Source organism: Tupaia chinensis, unplaced genomic scaffold, assembly GCF_000334495.1.
Source record: "Tupaia chinensis unplaced genomic scaffold, TupChi_1.0 Scaffold000438_1, whole genome shotgun sequence".
Taxonomy (NCBI): Eukaryota; Metazoa; Chordata; class Mammalia; order Scandentia; family Tupaiidae; genus Tupaia; species Tupaia belangeri.
Genome location: NW_006159943.1, coordinates 1671792 through 1692690, shown reverse-complemented (window position 1 = coordinate 1692690; position 20899 = coordinate 1671792). Strand labels below are relative to the sequence as shown.

Genomic DNA, 20899 nt, shown 5'->3' with positions numbered 1-20899 from the left:
ACACTAATGTGACAAGCACAAGGACATAGGTATTATGTTCATACAGAGAAGGAACCAACACAAACAAGTCAGGTAACTTAACCAAGGTCACAAAGTTAGTAGATGAAGGTAGGAGGACCTAAATACAATTTCCATCATTTAACTAAACCCCAATATTTTAGAGCAATATTCTATGGACTACACAGAAGATATGCAGACAGTGCTACACTCAAAGAGCGCATGGACTAATTGTAGATATTAGCAACCCTTTCTTCTCTTTGAGAGAGGGAGAACCCCCTCCCCCAATGGGATATGGCCACATGGCAATTCCTCCTCTCCCATTTGTCATCTGGTTGGGGATTTGGGACACACACCATACAGGTATCCAGTCTGTGCTTTTCAAGTCCTGGGGTGGGAATCTGAACCAGCTGACTATGAGAGATCTGGCTCCCCTAACCACTAGGCAACATGGCCTGCCCAAGGCAATTCTATGGACCTTGGTTTGCTCCTTACTCACCTATATAGGATTTTCTAACTAGAAATATCACCAATGTTGCCCTGCCTTTTATAAAAGGGTAAGGCAACTTTAGGCCAGTGGAAACCAAGTTACTATTGAATAATTTCAAAACCTAGAGAGTAGCAAGTAGCATATATCCAAAACAAGAAAGCCAGCTTCTCTGTAGCAACTATCGTGGTATCTTCATAGCCTATGTTCTATGTGGCAGATGGAAACGTGTATCAGAGTAATGATACAAAACAAAATTTGATGCATTTTGATCAAAATTGACCTTCAATCCTCCAATTCCACCTCTCTTCTTCACCTCTCCCATATTCTTTTTCTTTATTCCAATTTAAGTCACCGATCTCACCCTCTCCTTCCTTTCTTCTGCCTCTAGAGTGAAACTAATAATGGACACCCCTTAGATTTATGGGGGTAGGGGTGGAGAGAGTGAACTGTTTGAAATCCTTTATCATTAATAAGCCTTAAAGAGATAGCGTTTTGGACAAAATATTTATACAAAAGATAAAGAAAAAAGAAAGGAAGGGAACCAGCAGTTAGCGTAATGGCTATGTCGCTGGACTCCCACGTAGTTGACCGCAGTTCACGTCCCCGGACCCGGTGGCTTAAAACTCACGCCGGGCGTGTGTGCGTGCTTGCCCAAGATCCCGAGAGGAGAATGGAGGAGAAGGGATTGCGGCGTGACCATCCCCTCTGGGGGGTGATTTCTCGCTTTCTGTCTCTATGTCTCTTTCTGTCTGCCTGGCGAGCGCACGCGCCCTACAGTGAAAATCTCTCCCCTCCCCAAAAAAAAAAAAAAAGAAAGGAGAGATGAGTTTCAATGACCTCAGGGAGACTTTCAAGCTTAGACTGGGTCAAAATGAGGCTACATAAATGGGGACTAGGCCAAGCAAAAAGCCGTCGTCCTCCCGGGTCTGGAACTGCCCAAGCCACGTGCCGCCGGGACCGCTGTGCAGGGCTTTCCCCCCCTCCACCAAAAGGCCCTTTCTCAGAGGGTGGAGGACTTGTGCCGGCTCCGCGGGCCCTCTCTCCCCATGTCAGGGCTCCCCTCGACCTCCCCTGGAGAAACAGAGCCTCCTGTCCGCAAACAGGAGGGGCTTGATCCCGGCGCTGGGCCCTTCCTGGGGGTCCGACAGGTCCCTCGGGCCACCTCTCACAGCACAGCCCCGGCGGGGCCGCGCGCGGTACCCGAAGACCCCGAACCCCGTCACCCATCCGCGCCCGCAGACCCTCGTGCGCCGGCCGGGCCGAGCAGCCGCCGCGAGTGTGCGTAACGTGCCCCCGCAGAGTGACGCACGCGCCGCGCCGGGGAGGCGCGGCCGGGGAGAAGGCGCGGAATGCGCGACGCGAGGAGCGCGCAGGAGGCGTGCGGGCGGAAGTCGGCGTCTGCGGAAAGGAGAAAGGAAAGGGAGACGCGGCTGGGTGCGGCGGGGGGAGGCCGGGAGCCGGCGGGAGGGCGCCGCCTCCTCCCCCGCCCTCTCGGCCGAGGATGGAAGTGACGAAAGCAGCCGAGAAGGTCACTTCCTGCTGGGGTGGATGAGGAGGCGGGCCACGTACCGACCGGAGCGGGCCTCACCCAGCGAGGGGGCGGGGGAGGGAGGGAGCCCGGTGTCTGAGGGGCGACAGGGACCCAGGGCAGCGTTCGTGCGGTGGCTCCGGGAACCCGAGGCCACGGGGCGAGTGGAAGGGAGGCTGGAGAGGCTGTGGAGTCAGGAGTCTGCCGCGGGGACCCACAGGGCCACACTGTGCATGCCTCGCTCTTCGGGCAGTGGTCGCGATCGAAAGGAGCGTAGGGGGCCTGGGGTTTGCAGAGTTGAGACGGGTGGCCCTGCTTGGACAGTGTGTCCTCGGAGTGGATTAGTGAACGGCATGAGGGGCGCCTCCGGGCTCCTGCGAGGGGACCTTTATGGGGAAAATTCGGGAGCTGATGTCAAGAGAAGGCTTCCTGGCCAGGTCATCGTTGCAGCTGGCTTGGGACCCCACAGTGGAGCTGGCTGAAGGGCATTCTTTAGCAGGGACAAGGCCTCGAGATCCGAGAGGGCCATCTAGGAGTTAAGAGTCCAGGCAGCTTCCTGGAGCAGTGGGGAAATTAGTGTTTTTCCTCCCTTATTGTCACGGAGATGAGAGAGGAAACTCCTGTCTCAGCCTGGTGCCCTGCTATTGTGTAGCTGTGTGTGTGTGTGTGTGTGTGTGTGTCTGTGCCTGTGCCTGTTTTCGCCTTCCTCTGAGGCATTATCTCAGAGCAGGTCCTTGGCCCCTGCTAGTTTTATAGACTGAAACTATAGTGTGTGTCTGGTGAGAGAGAAATTCAAAGGGTCTAGAGGACTCCTAGGTTAAATGAAATTTCCAAGATTAGGATTTGTCCCCACCCCACCCTGGGGCCACTGGAGCACCTGCACTCTCTCTAGACTCCTGTTAATGTGGGTGCTGAGGCCTGTCCATCCTGGGAAGCAGTGAGGGTCCATCTGCCTCCATCGCTCTGGCTGGTAGTTTCACCCCTCCCTCCTTTTTTGCTAAAGGATAGACTGACACAATGCTGCTTGCTGCTAGGAACAGGAAATTTATTGAGGAACTGTAAATCTGGATGGATGAATTCATATCACAGCAAGACTCCTGTCACTCATCGGCCAGAAGGTCCTCCGAAATGTCAGCTTTTTCTTTTCCTTCTCGTTGAAGGAAGAAAATGTTAAATTTTTCTTAAAAAAAATTTAAAATACTGAGGAGTGAGTGTGTGTGTGTGTGTGTGTGTGTCTTGTACAGAGTGACTGTACATATGATGTGTTTACTTCCTGTATCCTAGGGTGTTTTTTAAGGGGGAGGGGGCAGTTTCTGTCTGGGAGGAGTTTTCTCCCATCTCACATAATTCAGTAAAATAAATCAAAATCAGATGTTCATTCTTGAGTAGGAATCAGATGGGTTTGGAGGGTTTTTTCACCGTTCTTTAGACTGGTACATCTGGGTGAACTCCGGCTTGTGTATCTTGGCATCCAGGCCTGTCTAGTAATAGAAGACAAACTGTTTGACTTGTTTTGGCTGCCTTTTTGGACCTGTTTCACTGTACCCTTCCTTTTTTTAAAAAAAAAAAACATTTGAAGAGTTGGTCAGGAGGAAGAAAGCAAATATTAAAGACAGTGTTTACACTGTGTGGTTTGAAGTCAGGTGAGAGATAATTATGGCTTTTGAAGCTGAGGACCTGAGGACCATCATTTGATAACCTGGGGTTAGCAGTTTAAAGGTGACATGTTTGAAAGAAAGAGAATTGTATAAGGAAGGAAAAGACGGGGGAAAAGGAAGTTTGGGAGAGGCTGTGCCAGTAAGCCTGGGGAGGAGAGTAAATAAATAGTATCTTAAAGTAATTGTGGGCTTGTGTCTCTCAGCAGGAGGGTGAAAATGAAAGCAGGCTGTAGCATCGTGGAAAAGCCAGAAGGAGGTGGAGGTGAGCAGAAGTTAATCATCTGATGCACCTGGAATGTCCCTCTTTATTTCCTGTTCTCTCCACTTGAGCTCTGTTCACAAATGCCAGACCATGCCTGACAGCCTCTTGACTGGATGGCTATTGCTAGGACAGTTGTAGGCTTGTTTCCTGTGGGTGTGTATTTAACATGCCTGGTCTCCACACCCTTCCCAAGCTTTAGAGTCTCCTTTTCTATAACAAAGCACAATTCCAACCTTGGAGTAAGGAGTTTTCAACTGTATTTTCCTAAAACATTACCTTTCCTGTTTGTTCTCTGGAATGTTCACCTCATGGAAAGTAGGCATGAAATTTATTAATGTGTGAAAAGGTAAGAGATTAGGACACCTGGGGGCTGCTCCCAACTATTATCAGATTAATGATTGTCACAAGGATAGGTAACTTCTCTGTTCTTTCCTGTCCCCTGTTGTGGTTAGCCATAGGTGACTGGAAGGGTGTTTATGGCATGTTTGCAAAGCACTCCAGAGATCTGGAGTGGTGGAATGTGAAGGTGGCGGTGCCAGATGTAGTGCCTTGCCCCTAACTGCCTTGATCTTGCCCTGTTCACATTAAAGGGTATCAGTTCCCCGACTGGGCCTACAAAACAGAGTCATCCCCAGGCTCCCGGCAGATCCAGCTGTGGCACTTCATCCTGGAGCTGCTGCAGAAGGAAGAGTTCCGCCATGTCATCGCCTGGCAGCAGGGAGAGTACGGAGAGTTTGTCATCAAGGATCCAGACGAGGTGGCCCGCCTCTGGGGCCGCAGGAAATGCAAACCACAGATGAATTATGACAAGCTAAGCCGAGCCCTCAGGTAAGGGAAAGGACTCCCAAATCTGTGGTGTTAACAGATTGGAAGGAGACTGAGCAGTTCAGTGAATGCTAGATAAAAAAAGGATCAGGCGATAAGAGACCACACTATCTTAGTGAATAATAATGTGTAGCTTTAAAGTGGGGGTAGAGGGCTGTTGAGTCTGAGTAGCACAGGCTCAGGAGGGGAAAAGGCATATCTTTGGTTATATGTAGGAGGGAATTCCAATGCGGCTGGCACTGGATCCTGACAGACAGCCGAATCTGCTCAGTAGTGGGCGAGAGTGTATGATGAAACACAGATTGGAGCTCATGTATAATCCAGAGGATTAGTTTAGACTTCCCTATTGGGAACGTGTTAGAATACCTCTTCTTTGGGCTTCCCTAGGCAAAACTGGAAACGAGCAAAGCAGTCACGCGGGAGGCGGGCTGGCTGAATGGCACCGACCTAGCTGTTGAGGAGCTGTATCTGTGAGCTTGGTTGTCAGTCTGCAGGTTGCTCCACCTGTCAAAAGATTTGTGATAGGTTTTCTCAGGTTCTCCTTTCCACTTGCCAGTCTTTACATTTCATAACTCTTTAGCCCTCAAGGGCTCAGCAGGCAGTTTATGACCTGAACTACTGAGTAGAAGCAGGGCTAAAGGTTCCATGTATGCTGAAGTTCCCCTACTGTTCTTCTTTTTTAGTACCCTGAGTGTAGTCTGTGTAGTAGCTGTGCTGGAGCCTCTCACATCCCCAGAGTCCTTATAGTAGAAGCAGGCCAAGCTGGCTGCTGCTTTCCAGATCAGGGTATGCCATTGTTTAACCCGCCACCATAAAACAGTTCTGCATTCCTTTGTCTATGCCTTGAGCTTGGGCCTCCAGACTAACCACATCAGATCTCTCAAGAGACTTGTCTGCCCCCACCTGGGCAATCAGAAAAGAGAAAGTAGGCAGTTAGTAACATGTAGTGGAACAGGAAGGAAATGGACTATAGAATTGACATTGTAGAGAGATGGAGAAGAAAAGTGGTTGGGGTTAGGGTAGGTGTTGATTTTAAAGTAAGGTTGTCTTTGTAAAGCTCTAGCTAAAGCCTAGAGTTTAGTTGAAAATCAAATGAGAAAAGTAAGCTATTAGGTTTCTCAGCCCTACCCTGAGGGCCAGACTACACACGAATGATAATGTTCACAGTTAATACTTAGAGCAAGAATCCTTGGTCACAGTGGATACCTAAGTTTATTGAAAGCTGTCAAAAACTAGAAGTTAAATTGACATGCATTCCTGTTTTTACAGATACTATTACAACAAAAGAATCCTTCATAAAACTAAAGGGAAAAGGTTTACTTACAAATTTAACTTCAGCAAGCTGGTGATGCCCAACTACCCATTCATCAACATTCGGTCAAGTGGTAAGATGCATACTCTTTTCATGGGGAATGTATTTTGAATGGAAAAAGATTTTAAAAACCAAAGTCTAATATGGCATGTTTAAGGAAGATTTCGAAATACTAAATTATTGTGAGCCCTTGGATTGCCTCAGTGTCTTGCTCACGTGTTCCATTCTTCTCAGAGGGAGCATAGGCATGCAGTATCAGGATAGATTTGTTTGGTTTGTTTATTTGTACTTCTTTTCTGCATATTATTTGCAATCTCCTAGAAGTTATTGCACTGTCCTCTTTGGGAATGACATTCCACAGGTTTGTGTTGATCTTTTGGCTCCAGGACTCAGCTTTAACACCTGCCCGAAAGCTCTCTCATAGATAGGAACCTGTTTCTACAGACACTTCCGATTTTCTATGAAACTACCAAGCTCTCCCTTATCAAGTGAATATCATCAAAACCACAGCATCCTTGATCAGAGCTGGGGAGGTTCACATGTTTGCAGTGAAAAGCAGTGCCTTTGATCTGCACCACCAACTCCTCAGAGAACAAGACTCTGGGGTTACTTGACCTTCTCTTCTTTTAAGTGCAGCAGGGCTTCCCCTCCAGGCTCTCCAGCTGATAGCTCTCCATGACACCTCTTCACAGAGCCTCTAGGTCAGTCTCTCTCTTGATACAGAGGCAGTCTCTTCTAAGGTTTTGTTGTTACGTGCATACAGTTTGTTTGTTTATAGGTTTTTTTTGTTTGTTTGTTTTAAAATGAAAATCAAACCCCTGCTCAGGGAAATAGATTGTGTTTAACTAATTTCTGGCCAGTCTGTCAATACTTAATCTTTGTGTGCCTGTTTGTTAAGGCAAAAAAAAAAAAGCCAGTCATGATTCTGCCCTAATACAACTTCTCAGAGAAAAGTTGGAAGAAACCTGAAAAAATAGAGCGGGGGTGTGGCTGAGAGAATATAATGCTGAGATTCACTGCAGAAATGTAATTACTACACGCAACAAGTTAGGGCAGTTTTAGCTCCACTGTGCTATCATTATAGTTCCATCTCTCCTGTAACCACTCCCTCCTGTCCCTGGGGCATGCATTTAAAAAAAAAAAATGGTATTGGAATGCATCTCTCTAATTACAACCTGTTTTCTTTCCTTGTGCCTGAGGGAGAGGCGTTAGGAAATAAGACCTGTTTTAGCCACTAGAATCTTGTTTCCTCTCTTGCCTCTTCACTGGGCACCTGGAAGAATTGGGGCTCTAGGTGAAGCTTTATTTTCTTATGTTTGCCAGCAGTTTTAAAGAATGCATTGGTGTTCATATCCCCCCCACACACACTCCACCACCCCCTTTCCCACTGCTTCATTGGTCTGATTCTTTCACTCATTTTTGTCCATTGAAAACCCAGAAGCCAGCTACTTGGACAATCTAGAATGGGTTATCCATCAACCCTCGGGGATAATGTGGTTTTCCAGGGCTAGAAAATCTAGACCTTCACTCTATGAAGATACCTGTCAGAAATTAACAGTAGTGGCCTAGCACACCTGTTCTGCCTGAAGGCTATTGAACCAACATTGATCCTTAACCAAGCTCAAGATCTTAATCAAAAAGTCACAGGGAAAGCAAAACAGGGTTACATTTCTTTTTGGCATACTGTCAGTACTTAGTTGCTCACATCCTAGACACAGATAACTCCACAGAACTCGAGGCATCAGTTTATAGACAACTTCTACCCAGTTAGAACAGGTGCTGTTTAATGTTAGCTTTATGATGACAGAGGAACATAATATCTATTGAACATCTATTAAATTGAACATCTGTGAAATGGAGATACGTTTGTGTAGGGTTTTTGTGAATTACCTTATTCGATCCTGTAGCCTAGTGAAGTACATCATTTTACAAATAATAAAGATAGGTGGCTAGCCTGTACCTTAGTGGTGACAGGAGCCAGATCCCACATGATCAGCTGTGGTTCAGACTCCAGCCCCAGTGGCTTGGAAGACAAGTCACATGTATATTCTTACCTAAAATCCTGACTGGATGGAGAAATAGATAAAGGATTGCAGCATGACCAGGCCCATTGGGGGGTACATTCTTCTCTGTCTCTATGTCTTTATAGCCAGTGCACATGCCCTCTAGCAATTAAAAAATAAATTAAAAATAATAAAGATAGACAGTAAAGTCAAAGACTGATGAGGCTGTCACTCATTGTTAGTTTCTCAGGAAATAATTCTTAAAGTATTGAACTATTAAAATCTAGTTCTCCTGAGGCCAGCAGATGGCGTGGTAGTTAAAGGCGCTGAACTCCCACATGGCAGACCGTTGTTCTAGTCCTGGACCTGGCAGCTAGATTTCTCCCCCCCACACACACTGTCTGGTCAAATTAAAATGAATAAATAATAAAACAATTTTTAAAAATAGTCTAAAAAAAACTTTCAAGGGAGATTTTTTTTAAATCTAGTTCTCCTATTGATATTGGGTCATCAGAAAAGTCATGACACATTTTTGCATATATGAAGAAAAATACATTATGACTTTTTCAGTGACCCAATAGATTGTACATTCCTTCCTTACATTGAGATTTATCCGCGTGTTCAACAAATAAGGTGGTCAGCCTTAAAAACCAAAAAATAAAAAGTTATGGGGAAGTTTTTCCTTTAAGGAACTTGGAGTTTGGTAGGAAAGGTAAGACAGACTAGATTTAATACAATGTGAAATGTGATAAGAGCTCTCAGAAGTAGAGCTATGTGGATTTACATCCTGGAGACCAAAGAGATCGTGTCTACAAGGTGTGTTAATGAAATTGAGCTGTTCTGGTATGTATGTTTTTTTTAAATAAAGGCAATATACAATTAATTATAACATAACCAAATAATATCAGAGCATATCAAGTATGAGGGTAAATATTCTCCCTTCCCTTCCTCATGCTTCTTCTCAATGTTAATATAGGGTAGAATTCTTTTTTTTCTTTTAAGAATTATTTTATTGAACTTTGTGAATTTTTAATTTGACCAGAGAGGAACAGAGCGGGGGGGGGGGGGCAATGGGGGGGTGAAGAAAGAAAGCCGCAAAGTCTGGGACTTGAACCTTGGTCAGCCATGCGAGAGTCCAACGCCCTTAACCACCATACCACCTGCCAGCCCCTAGGATAGCATTTTTAATATTTGGGTAATATTGAAAGTATTTTCATTTTGTAAGATACAGTGTCTTACATTTATCATTAAAAACATCCTGTAAGGGACCAGCAGGTGGCATGGTGGTTGAGGCGCTGGACACTCCCACGTGGCTGACCCCACGGTTCGAGTCCTGGACCTGGTGGCTTGCTTTCTCACTTCCCCACTCTTTCTCTCTGTGCATGTCTCTCTCTGATCAAATTAAAATGAATGAATGAATGAATAAAATTAAATAATTCTTTTTTTTAATTCTATAAAATACATTATTTAATATGTTTTAAATTTGTTTTTAGATTTGCCTAAGAAACATTGGAAAGATACAGGTGATACTAGTAAAAATGGTTCCCGGTCTGGTGGGAGCATGTCTTGAGACCTTGAGTCTGTGCCTTCCTACTCCCACTCTTACCCTAAGTTTTTGTTTGTTTTTGGAAAACTTCATACCTACAGAAAAATTGAAAAAAGAACAGATAGCCCCCATATATCCCTTATCTAGACTCACTAATGATTGACATTGTTGCCACATGTGTTTAATCTCTTTCTATTTGTGTATACTTTTTGAATTTTTCTACATTAAGTTGTAGGCATAGTGACACTCACCCCTGTGCACTTCAGCATGTATCTCCCAGGAGCAAGCACATGTTCTTCCATAACCACAGTAACATTACCACACTGAGGAAGTTTAACATTGCTTTCATACTGTTTTCTCATACATGGTCCATATTCGAATGAACCAATGAGCCCTCTAAGTTTTCTTTCACTTTTTCTTCTTTTTTAATTTTTTAATTTGCTTAGGGCCCATGAGCCTTGCCAAAGAGAGATAGAGAAGGGAGAGACAGAGAGAGGGAAAGTGAAAGAGCACCTCCCCGCAGAGATAACCACATCACAGTCCCTTCTCTTGCTCGTTCCTCTCCAGGTTTTGGACACACACACACACACACACACCCCAGGTGTATTTTTCAGGCCACCAGGTCTGGGATTCAAACTGCACAGCCAGCCTAATAGGATCTAGCCACCTTAACCACATGCCACCTGCCTGGCCCAAATTTTTTATTTTTTGGACCACTATTACTATCTAGGAAAAATTTATTTTAACAACCACATGCATATTTTTAAGGCCTTTACAAATATTATCTGGTTTTCAATCTTCATAACATTAGGACTGGTCCTGTTATTACCTGTTTTACAGGTAAGGAAACAGATACAGAGAGGTAAGTTATCCAGAAACACGTAACTAACAAATGGTAAGGACAGGGTTTGAATGTAGACAAAGGTCTTGTTTTCATTTTGCCCAAGGGAAGTTTCCAGTTTATCTGCAGTAGGCTACAAGGTTGAAGGTGCCAGAACTGAGATTAAGACCCAGATTTTCCTACAAGAATTTTGTGTTTATTTTTTTCATGAAGGTAGTCTTCTTTCAAAGCAGTGGTATTCAAACATGGATTTTTTTTTTTTATGGCAAACTTTTTTTGTTTTGTTTTGTTTTGTTTTGCATCCTATAGATGCATATGCTTGCCATAGAGAAAGAAAGCGAGGAGGAGAGAGTGAGGGAAAGTAAGAAATCACACTACAATCCATTCTCCTCTCAAGATTTTGAACACACACACACACACCTGGTGTGTTTTTCAAGCCACCAAGTCCAAGACTCAAATTGTGCCATCAGCCATGTGAGATCCAGCTGCCCGAACCACCATGTCTCCAGCTGGCCCTTAGCAAACTTTTTTTTTTCCCCAAACAAAATCTTAGATGTGAGATCTCACCTATGAGGGTGTGGCTGTTCCAGCCAGTCGGAAGCCAGGCCAAGCCAGGAAGGTGACTAACCTCCCAGCATTGCTGCTAGTAGTCTCCCTTTCCTGCTCCACACAGTGTATTTGGGAAATGCTATGTATCGTGTTCCTGTCTTGTACACACATTTACAGTGTACCTTAGTATGCATAAAGACAGAGTTATCCTCCAGTTAAAGGACAAAAGACAAAACAAAGCAAGAAACACTGACTTGGGACCAGCAGTTAGCATAATGACTATGTTGCTGGACTCCCATATAGCTGACCATGGTTCGAGTCCCGGACCCGGTGGCTTAAACTCACACCGGGTGCATGTGTGTGCATGCCCAAGATCCTGAGAGGAGAAGGGATTGCAGTGTGGCCGTCCCCTCTAGGGTGTGATTTCTCGCTTTCTGTCTCTCTGTCTTTCTGGCGAGCGCATGCACCCTATAGCAAAAACCTCTCCAAATAAAAAAGAAAGAAAGAAACACTGACTTGATTTAACCACACATTTCTGAGCTGCTTAGGAGACAGAGCTTTCTTTGCCCTCCACATCGTACTTGCTCAATCCTACAGAGTACTTAGAAGTGGTTTTTTACTTTTAAGCAGATATGCTTTTTATTCTAAGAATTCTTTTATTTAATTTTATTTATTTACTTACTTACTTTAATTTGACCAGAGAAGGACAGAGTGAGAGCGAGAGAGAGGGAAAGTGAGAAAGCAAGCTGCCAGGTCTGAGACTTGAACTGCGGTCAGCTATGTGGGAGCCCAGCACCCTTAACCTCCACACCACTTGCCAACTCCTAAGCAGATATGCTCTTAATAAAAACTTAAAATCCAAAAGAATCAAGGAGAACAACATTTTTTCAAATAATTTTTTTTAATTTAACTTCATTTATTCATTTATTTCATGTAGTTTGACCAGAGAGGGATAGTGAGAGCGCGAGAGAAAGTGAGAAATTAAGCCGCCAGGTCCAGGACTCAAATCACAGTCGGCCATGTGGGAGTCCAGCGCCCTTAACCTCCACACCACCTGATAGCCCCAAGAAGAGCAGCATTTCAACCACTGTAATAAGCTGGTAGATGAGATCCTTTCAGCCTGCAGCCTTCCTGGCTTTACTCAAATGATAAGCATAGTCATCCATCTGGCTTTCCTAATTGTAAGGTTGAATATATAAGTGACTTTAAAAAAAGAAGAGGACCAGCAGGTAGTGTGTAGGTCAAGGTGCTATGCATGCGTGCCCAAGATCTCCAGAGCAGACTGGAGGAGAAGGGATTGCAGTGTGGCCATCCCCCTTCAGGGGTGCTTTCTCACTTTCTCTGTCTGTCTGTCTGTCTCTGGCAAACTCACACACCCTATAGCAATAACTGAAAGGGGGAGGGGGGTCGTCATCCTGCAGAACAGTTTTCTGTGAACATCAGTGGGAAGTGCTGCCCGGTGCAGTGGTTCCCAGTCCCAGGAGCTGAGAAGCTGCAGTCCTGCACGCATGCATCCTGTCCGAGGATCACTGCTCTACCAGGAATGGAAGGCAGCAGCTGTCTGGGAACAGTTCCCAACCGTGCTGCATCATAGGCACCTTTCTGCTGCTTCTCTTAGATTACCATACTTGTTTTGATTTCTTCCTATTTTTCCTTCTCCCTTATCTTAGTCTGAGAGTGTAAAGAGCCCTCCTGATAATCAACATCATGCTAGAAGCCCTCAGCCCTCCCTGGGAATCCTCGAGGCCTCCAAAGGCAGACCTTTCCCATGCCCATATATTGGAAAGACCTTTGGAGAAAGTGAAGAATTTGTGAGCCTTTGAAGTTGATACGGTTAGCAAAATGTCAGTTTCTGCCGGAGCGTCACGTTTTAGCAAGCGAAGGGAGTCATAGGTCCTGGATTTTCTCCCAGCCTCCTCAGTGCTTGAAGGCAAGATGGGAACAGAGATCATTATTTAGAATTTGTTAGAGAGATGAAGAGTTAGAGAGATTAGAAGATTTGAATCTCTGTGATTATATATCAGAAATTATAAAATATGTGTCATGAGAACTTCCACATACAACTTTTTTTTAATTAATCTGTTTTTATTAAAATATGGTCATGGTTGGTGGTTGGGGTTCTGGACTCCCACATATGGCCAACCACAGTTTGAGTCCCAGTCCAAGAGACTTGCTTTCTCACGTTCCCTCTCTCTCTCTGTCTGACTCTGGTCAAATTTAAAAATAATAAATAAAGAAGTAAAATTAAGAGTATGGTCTTGTTCATGTCCATATATATTAAAATATTGCTTTACATACATGCTCTTTCTTCTTTTGTCTTTTGGTTTTATTTGGCTTACTTACCTTGTACATATGGTTAAAGTTAAGATAAGAAGACTATTTGATGAAAAATAAGACTGGTGATATATACACAGTATTTAGAGTTATAGGAGAGAAGGCTCTTGAGTGTATTCATTCATTCAACTTACATTTATTGAGCATCTACTAATTGCTGTGCACTGATCTTCTGGGAATAAAGTGCATAATAGGGAGTCCCCGCCTCATGGAATTTATGTTTTAGAATATAGGTAGCAAGTCAGTGGTATTTCAAATAATAAGTAATACTGGGGGGACCAGCAATTAGCATAATGGCTATGTTGCTGGACTCCCACGTAGTCGACCACGGTTCAAGTCCCGGACCCGGTGGCTTAAACTCACGCTAGGCACGTGTGCATGCGTGCCCAAGATCCTGAGAGGAAAATGGAAGAGAAGGGATTGCAGCATGGCCATCTCCCCTGGGGGGTGATTTCTCACTTTCTGTCTGTCTGTCTCTGTCTGTCTGGCGAGCGCACGCGCCCTATAGCGAAAACGTCTCCCAAAAATAAATAAATAAATAAGTAGTACTGGGAAGACGATAAAATGACTAAGAGGCAGGACCAGCAGTTGGCATAATGGCTATGTCACTGGACTCCCATGTAGTTAACTGTGGTTCTAATCCCGGACCCGGTGGCTTAAACACACTGGGCATGTGTGCCTGCATGCCCAAGATCCTGAGAGGAAAATGGAAGAGAAGGGATTGCAGCATGGCCATCTCCCCTGGGGGGTGATTTCTCACTTTCTGTCTGTCTGTCTCTGTCTTTCTTTTTTTTGAGTGCACGTGCCCTATAGCAAAAAAAAAAAAAAAACACCTCCTCCAAAAAAAATGACTAAGAGGCAAGGGAGAGACTGAGCAAAAAAGGGCCAGACTGGCGACAGTGACACAGCTGTGCTCTCCAAGGCTGACCGTGGGGGAGGGCTATGGGTCTGTGCTGGCAGACCTCTCTGAGTACTGTCGGCACATATGTTGCATGCCCAGAACTGGGGCCAGCCGAGGCTAAGATGGGTCACAGTGGCAAGACCATATTGGGGGAGTGTACATACACTCTCTCTCTCACTTGTGAAAGAAATAAATGAGATTGAGTAGAAAGATTGAGCCGAAGCACCCGAGCAGTAGTTACTAAGCAGGTGGAGAACTGTGGGTTTCAGTCCACAGTTGGAATGTTTCTTTCCTGTTGCTAAACATTTCGTACTTGGGACCAGCAGTTAGCGTAATGGCTATGTCACTGGACTCTCACATAGTCGACCGCGGTTCGCGTCCCGGACCCGGTGACTTAAACTCATGCCAGGCGTGTGTGCGTGTGTGCCCAAGATCCTGAGAGGAGAATGGAGGAGAAGGGATTGCGGCGTGGCCATCCCCCCTGGGGGGTGATTTCTCGCTTTCTGTCTCTCTGTCTCTCTCTGTCTGGTGAGTACATGCGCCCTATAACAAAAACCTCTCCAAAAAAAAAATATGTATTTCGTACTTAGCCTGAGTAAAAATGATGAGAACAGATGGCCAAACCTCTAACGCAGCTTCTCATCTTTTCCACCATCTCAGGTGTCGTTCCTCAGAGTGCGCCACCAGTGCCAACAGCCTCTTCGCGGTTCCATTTCCCACCTCTGGACACTCACTCTCCAACTAGCGACGTTCAGCCAGGGCGCTTCTCTGCTGGCTCCCTGACTGCAGCTGGCCAGGAGTCAAGTAATGGCACTGACAGGAAGGTGGAGCTCTCGGAGCTGGAGGACGGCTCAGCTCCTGACTGGCGCCGGGGTGTGGACCTCATGTCCTCCAGGAGTGCTGTCAGTGGAGGAGGGATGGGCCATCAGAAACGCAAGCCTGACATCATGCTTCCTCTGTTCACCAGGCCAGGGATGTATCCAGACCCCCAAAGTCCCTTTGCTGTCTCTCCGATCCCTGGCCGCGGATTTAATGTCCCTATTTCGCCAGCCCTCTCACTGACTCCCACCATCTTCTCCTACAGCCCCTCACCAGGCCTGAGCCCCTTCACCAGCAGCAGTTGCTTCTCCTTCAACCCTGAGGAAATGAAACACTACCTTCATTCTCAAGCCTGTTCTGTGTTCAACTATCATCTGAGCCCCCGGACTTTTCCCCGTTTCCCAGGGTTCATGGTTCCGCCACTGCAGTGCCAAGTGCACCCAGAGGAGCCCTCTCAGTTTTCTATCAAGCTGCAGCCACCGCCAGTTGGGCGCAAGAACAGGGAGAGGGTGGAGAGCAGTGAGGAGGCAGCACCTGTCACAGTTACCAGCATGGCACCTGTGCCCCCAAGAATCAAGGTGGAGCCCACCCCTGAGAGAGATCCTGAGGGCCTCAGGCAGTCAGCCCAAGAGAAGGAGGAGCTCACTCAAGAAGCAGGTGCTGTGCCAAGCAGGACCACAGAAGAGGGAAAGGGCACTGTCTTTGCTCGCCCTGCTGCACCGCCTGTCTGGCCCTCAGTGCCCATTGGTACCCCAAGCGAAGAGCCCCTGGAAGTGTCTGAAGACAGTGAGGACAGGACCGGTAAAGAGCCCAGCGTACCTGAGAAGAAAGAAGATGCCCTGATGCCTCCCAAGCTCCGGTTAAAGCGACGCTGGAACGATGACCCTGAAGCCCGAGAGCTGAGTAAGAGTGGCAAGTTCCTCTGGAACGGGTCAGGACCCCGGGGCCTGGCAGCCGCTAACTGCAGATGCTTAGGACCGGAAGTGGGCTGGGAACTGTTTATACTATAATCAAATACATACATGTATTTATGTAGCAAGGTTCAGGGTGGGGGGCGGGCGGGAGGGCTTAGACTGGTTTGATCATTCTAGGGGCATAGACTTGTATTTTTATGTTTGGGGGATGGGATGGGGCATCTTCTGTTGTAAATTAGGTGAGATATGAACACACTTTTTTTTCCTGATGAGGACACAGGGAGGGTATTGAAGAGAGAAGGAGCCTCTTTTTCCTGTCGGGGCGTCCACTCAAGGAAAGAACAAGGAAACTCGTAAAAGGGCCAAGATACTTCTTGGTCCTGTGATAGTTCAGGTTCCAGATGTCTGTCTTTTCTATTCTGTTTATATACAGAAAGCCATCGATGAATTTACTTTGCTCTGAGATGCATAAAAGGGAAACGGGCGCAGCTGGAGGTTGAACAGTGAGAGACCATTAATACTATTTTGTCTGAAATGTTTCTTTAGAATTATTTCTGGGGAGGAGTGGAATATCCAGTCTTACTGGGTCAGTGGGTGGGGGAAATGTTCAGATGTTGCTCTTTTTCGTTTTTTCTTTTTTCTTTTTTTTTTGGTTGTTTGGCAATTTTTGTTTTTCTTTCTCAAAAACATGTTTTCAAGAAACATGAATGTACTGCCAGTTAGAGTGGGGTTGGGAAGGTAGCCACTCGGCTGTATGGTTGAGTCGGGAAGCCCCACCATGAGTTTCTGGACTTTTCACCTCCTTCACCTATTAAGAAGCCATGAGAAGCTGTAAACTCTTGTTCAGGGAAGAAAGAAGAGGGCAGGAGGAAGTAACCCAATGCCTTTAAAAGCAAAACAAGAATAATCCTTCATTTTCCTTTTTCCATCTTGGGTTTGGGGAGCCAAACCAAAGTGCAACTGGGAGCAAGTTCACCGAGAGGCGTGACAGCGTTGTCGAAGGTGTCTTTCCATTACGTCTAGTTCTCTGCTGTTCTTGAGTCAAGCCTTAACTATGAACATACTTTAAGATGATACGGGTCTGTCAACATAAACCTGTAAAAGTGCATGGACAACTTTTCAGATAATCCAGGAATGTTGAGACTTGGTAATATTTCTGGCCGATACTTAGTTCCTGTTGATGTCGTTGGAATGGGTAGCAAAAAGGCAAGATGGTGGGAGTTTAGGGCAGATGCTACCTGGAAACGCGGAAGATAGCTGGGGGTACAAGTGGGTGATGTTGAGACTGAAGAAAGAGATGGAAAGAAGACACAGAAGGCAGCCAGGTGCCAAGAAGGCCTGTTACAAGTGAGACCGTTGGTGTCTGTCCTGCTGTGTTACGTTCTTGCCCAACCCATTTGCCTAGATTGTTCTGAGTCTTACGATCAACCAACGGTCCTACAGGAGACTCCAGTTTACAGACAGCGAGGAATTGTTTCTTCATGGAAGTTCCCTTCCAAATTCAGAGGAATGGGAAACTGTTGATCTGATGCGAAGCAAAAGGGGCCTGGACTAGGAGCCGAGAGAAAGCAGCAGCAGCAGCCAGCCTTCGGGTGTGCACATGTTCTTACCTGATGCGCTTCAGCACCTCGCTGGCTAAGACCACCTGGCAGCAGGGAGGGGAGACCTAATTCCATACCTCACAAGGGCAAGGGGGCACAGGGCTGTGCTAGGGATTGCAGAATTCCTGGCTCCATCTTAGCCTAAGTGAAGCCTGTATACTACATAACATTTGAGGCTTATGTTTTATGGTTGGGTGTTTTTTCTTTTTTTTAACTGGAGTGCATACAGGAGATTGGGGCTCAGGAAAGGTTAGAGGAGGTTGAGTGTGACGTTCGAACTGGCTTGGAATGACATGCCTCCATCATGCTGTTTTCTGCCAAGTCTCTCCCTTTGGATTCAGGTTTCACAAACGACTTGTCTTTCCCCAGGAGAGGGACTAGGAGAATGGTCAGGCTGCAGAGGGGTCCCCATTTAGGCTGCCTTTGGTGGAAGTATTTTTGCAGTTTCTTTCTCTGCACCTCAGCTTACCTCTGAATCAGAAAGCAAGCCCAGCAGGGGGAGGAGGGTCCTCTGCTTGGCATTGCCAGATCTAACCAGGGAGACTGGCTGGCCACCACTGCCTGCTAGAGGGGAGGGCCAGCAGGTGTCTGTATGAACTCAGGAATAGAAACACGAGGCCTTTAAAATAAGAGAGAGGAAAAAAAATCCATGATGCATACCCGTAACCCCCTAGAACCCAAGTGCCAGGATTAATTCCTAGATGCTGCTTCTGTTTGAACAAAAAGTCACTGCTTTTACACTTGAAAAAAAAAAAAAACCACACTCAAAAAATGCGCTCAACTCCATGAAAAATGTTTTCTGGCTTTTAAGAAATTGTTTGGTGTTTGTTTCCTCGATTGCCATTCCACCAGTAAATTGTCGGTTGATTTGCACTGCACACTGGGGTTGGGGCTGGGGGGGCAGGGTCCTCACACAGAGCGGAACTGGGTCTTGCTCAGGAAGTGGACCAGGGCTCGCGGAGGTCATTGCTGTTTCCTGGGGCAAAAGAATGGGAGCGAGTTCCCCTCCAGCCCACTCCTGTCACAGCCCTTGTAGAGCCAGGCCCCTCTCTTCTGTGACCATCTCATCACTCCAACAGCAGGTGGAAAAGGGCGGGGTGCGGGGGGGGGATGGCAAGACCAGACCTGTTCTCTCCCTCTCTCCACTTTTTTTTTTTTTCCAAATGTTGCTGTGCCAAATGTTTAAAACTGTGTAAATATGAATCTATTTAAACGTTATTAATCAAGAATTCGTTCATGTAAACAGTTCACCTTTTTAAATGTAGAAAACATTACAGATCTCTTAAGGACGTACAGCCTTGCTGAGCTCACCTTTTTTCCTGAAGAATGGGTAGGAGCAAAACAAACAGGTCACTGAGTCCCTTCGCCCTAACTTTCAAGCTGCACTGCATTAAACCCCAAGTCACTAATCCGAGGAGTCATTGCACCTTCATCCTCCACGGGCCGAGGCACTTTTCAGAAGCATTAAAACAGTATGTCACTTCTCACCAAATGGGTAGTCAGTTGCTGTTTGTCCCTTGTTTTTTTTTTTATTTATTCCATAATTATGTTCGTGCTTTTTGTTTTGTAAACAGTGATGGAACTTACATTTTTTTGTGTGTGTAAGAAAAAAAAAAGACTGATTCAGACCTTAAGCACTGTCCCATTTTTAGTCTTCTTGGGGGGAAAAAAGTTACCAGTTAATTTGTTTTGAGATATTTAGGCATTCTTTTGAGTTATAAAATTGTGATGCAGGGATTTGTGAATGAAACATTCACATATGTGAAAGATGACTCTCTCTAGTTATCCGCTTAGAATAAAATGTGTATATGTACATAAAATGTAAGTAATCTTAACTCCATTGTGCAGTGCCTTTTAGATGTTATGTTTTCTATAAAGTCTTCAAATTTTTGCATATATATATTATATATATATGATGTAATGTTATAGAAATATATGTATAATATACATATTTTTTTCCAGGGGTATCTGATAGCTCTGTATTTTGTTATGGAAGTTGAAAGAAAAAAAGTATTTTACCTCAGAAATTAAAGTTAAATAAAAAAAAAATACTTTTAAGTAACCTTTGCTGAGTGTTGGTTTGGTTGTTCCTTAGACCCTGTGCCAGAGAACTCACCAAGGCCTTGCTCGCCCACCCTACCCCAGCCTTTTTCCTTCCTACTGCACAGGTGCTGGTGAAATGAGCAGTTGGGAAATTCCATTTCCTTGAGTGGCTGGCTGCTACTGGAAAAAAGGAAACTGAATCAGACACACGAGTTAGGGGCAAGTTTTTATCTGAAGATTGCCGTGAGGATTCGCAAAGAGCAAGCGAGGCCTGACTGGTGGTGCAGGCGGGGGTGCACTGCTACAGGATACTGGAGTCACGTGGGAAGGCCCAGGGTTTGGTCCCGAGTGAGCACACCAGGCACACCTGTGACCTGACTGACTGGCGGGGAGGAAGGAGGATTGCACTGTGACAGGACCCCGTCAAGGGTTCCTGTGCCCGTCTGTCTCAGGAAATAAAATTACATAGATATGTGTATATATTCTGCACGTGTGTCTTGCCGGAGGCCGCACACTGCATGGTAGCATTTGTATGAGCTGTCCAGGATAGGCAAATCCAGAGACACGACCTGGAAAAGTGATGGTCAGGGAGAGAGAATGACTGCTAATGGGTCAGCTTTTATTTTGAGGGTGATGAAAATGTTCAAGAATTCAGGGAGGTAGGAGACGATGTTGGGGGGCAGTATTGAATATCGTGTAACACCTCAAGATTACTAGTGCCAGACTAATCTCCTTTTAACTCATGGGAGATAGACAAAAGACTTTCTGAGGGTCCCACCATGCCAAGTGTTAAATTAGACTCCAATTGAAGTGTCCCCGTTCAGGAAGGTAAATTGAGTGGTGGGGTTCAGTGAGAAAGCAAAAGGACGGATTATGAGGGGTCTGAAGGGTCTTGGGAGGCAGCTAATGAATTTGCATTTTATTTTGCTAGCCGTGGCAATCCTAGGCCAGTGAGGAGGCTTCAAGGCCGTCGCTGTGAGGAACTGTAACTGCCCTGTCAGTATCTACTCAAGAAGGCTTCAGTCATTTAGGGCAAACAGTGAAGTGAGGGGCTGACTGGTCACTCCCCGAAGTAATCCAGGAAGCTGGGACGGGCCCAGCTGCAAGGGTGCCGGTTAGCGAGGTCCTGCAACAGTGCTGGAAGGCACTTGGAAGATCCCGGTGGGCTTCCCAATCAACCTGCCTGTGCTGGACCCCTGCAAGCCCTAATGCTGGCTGGGAAGGCTGTGGGTGGGGAAGGGAGCACAGTAGGAAACTCTGGAGGGTCTTATCTTTC

The 20899-nt window shown here is 45.9% G+C and overlaps 1 protein-coding gene across 3 annotated transcripts; it reads left to right on the top strand.

Moving 5' to 3' along the window:
- The first annotated feature begins 3497 nt into the window (after positions 1 to 3497).
- ETV3 (ETS variant transcription factor 3) lies at positions 3498 to 19313 on the top strand. Of its 3 annotated transcripts, XR_003550503.1 has the most exons (5): positions 3510 to 3935; positions 4526 to 4763; positions 6030 to 6145; positions 6459 to 6773; positions 14907 to 15039. XR_003550503.1 is itself a non-coding variant. In XM_027774479.1 (4 exons), the coding sequence occupies exons 1-4, from the start codon at positions 3890 to 3892 to the stop codon at positions 15027 to 15029; spliced, it is 534 nt and encodes a 177-aa protein (XP_027630280.1). In that variant the 5' UTR covers positions 3498 to 3889; the 3' UTR covers positions 15030 to 15167. The 3 variants fall into 3 exon arrangements, 2 of the variants coding, with proteins under 2 accessions (XP_027630280.1, XP_006155282.1); XM_027774479.1 differs by lacking the exon at positions 6459 to 6773 and having other exon boundaries at positions 3498 to 3935; positions 6030 to 6153; positions 14904 to 15167; XM_006155220.3 differs by lacking the exon at positions 6459 to 6773 and having other exon boundaries at positions 3523 to 3935; positions 14907 to 19313.
- Positions 19314 to 20899: the final 1586 nt, after the last annotated feature.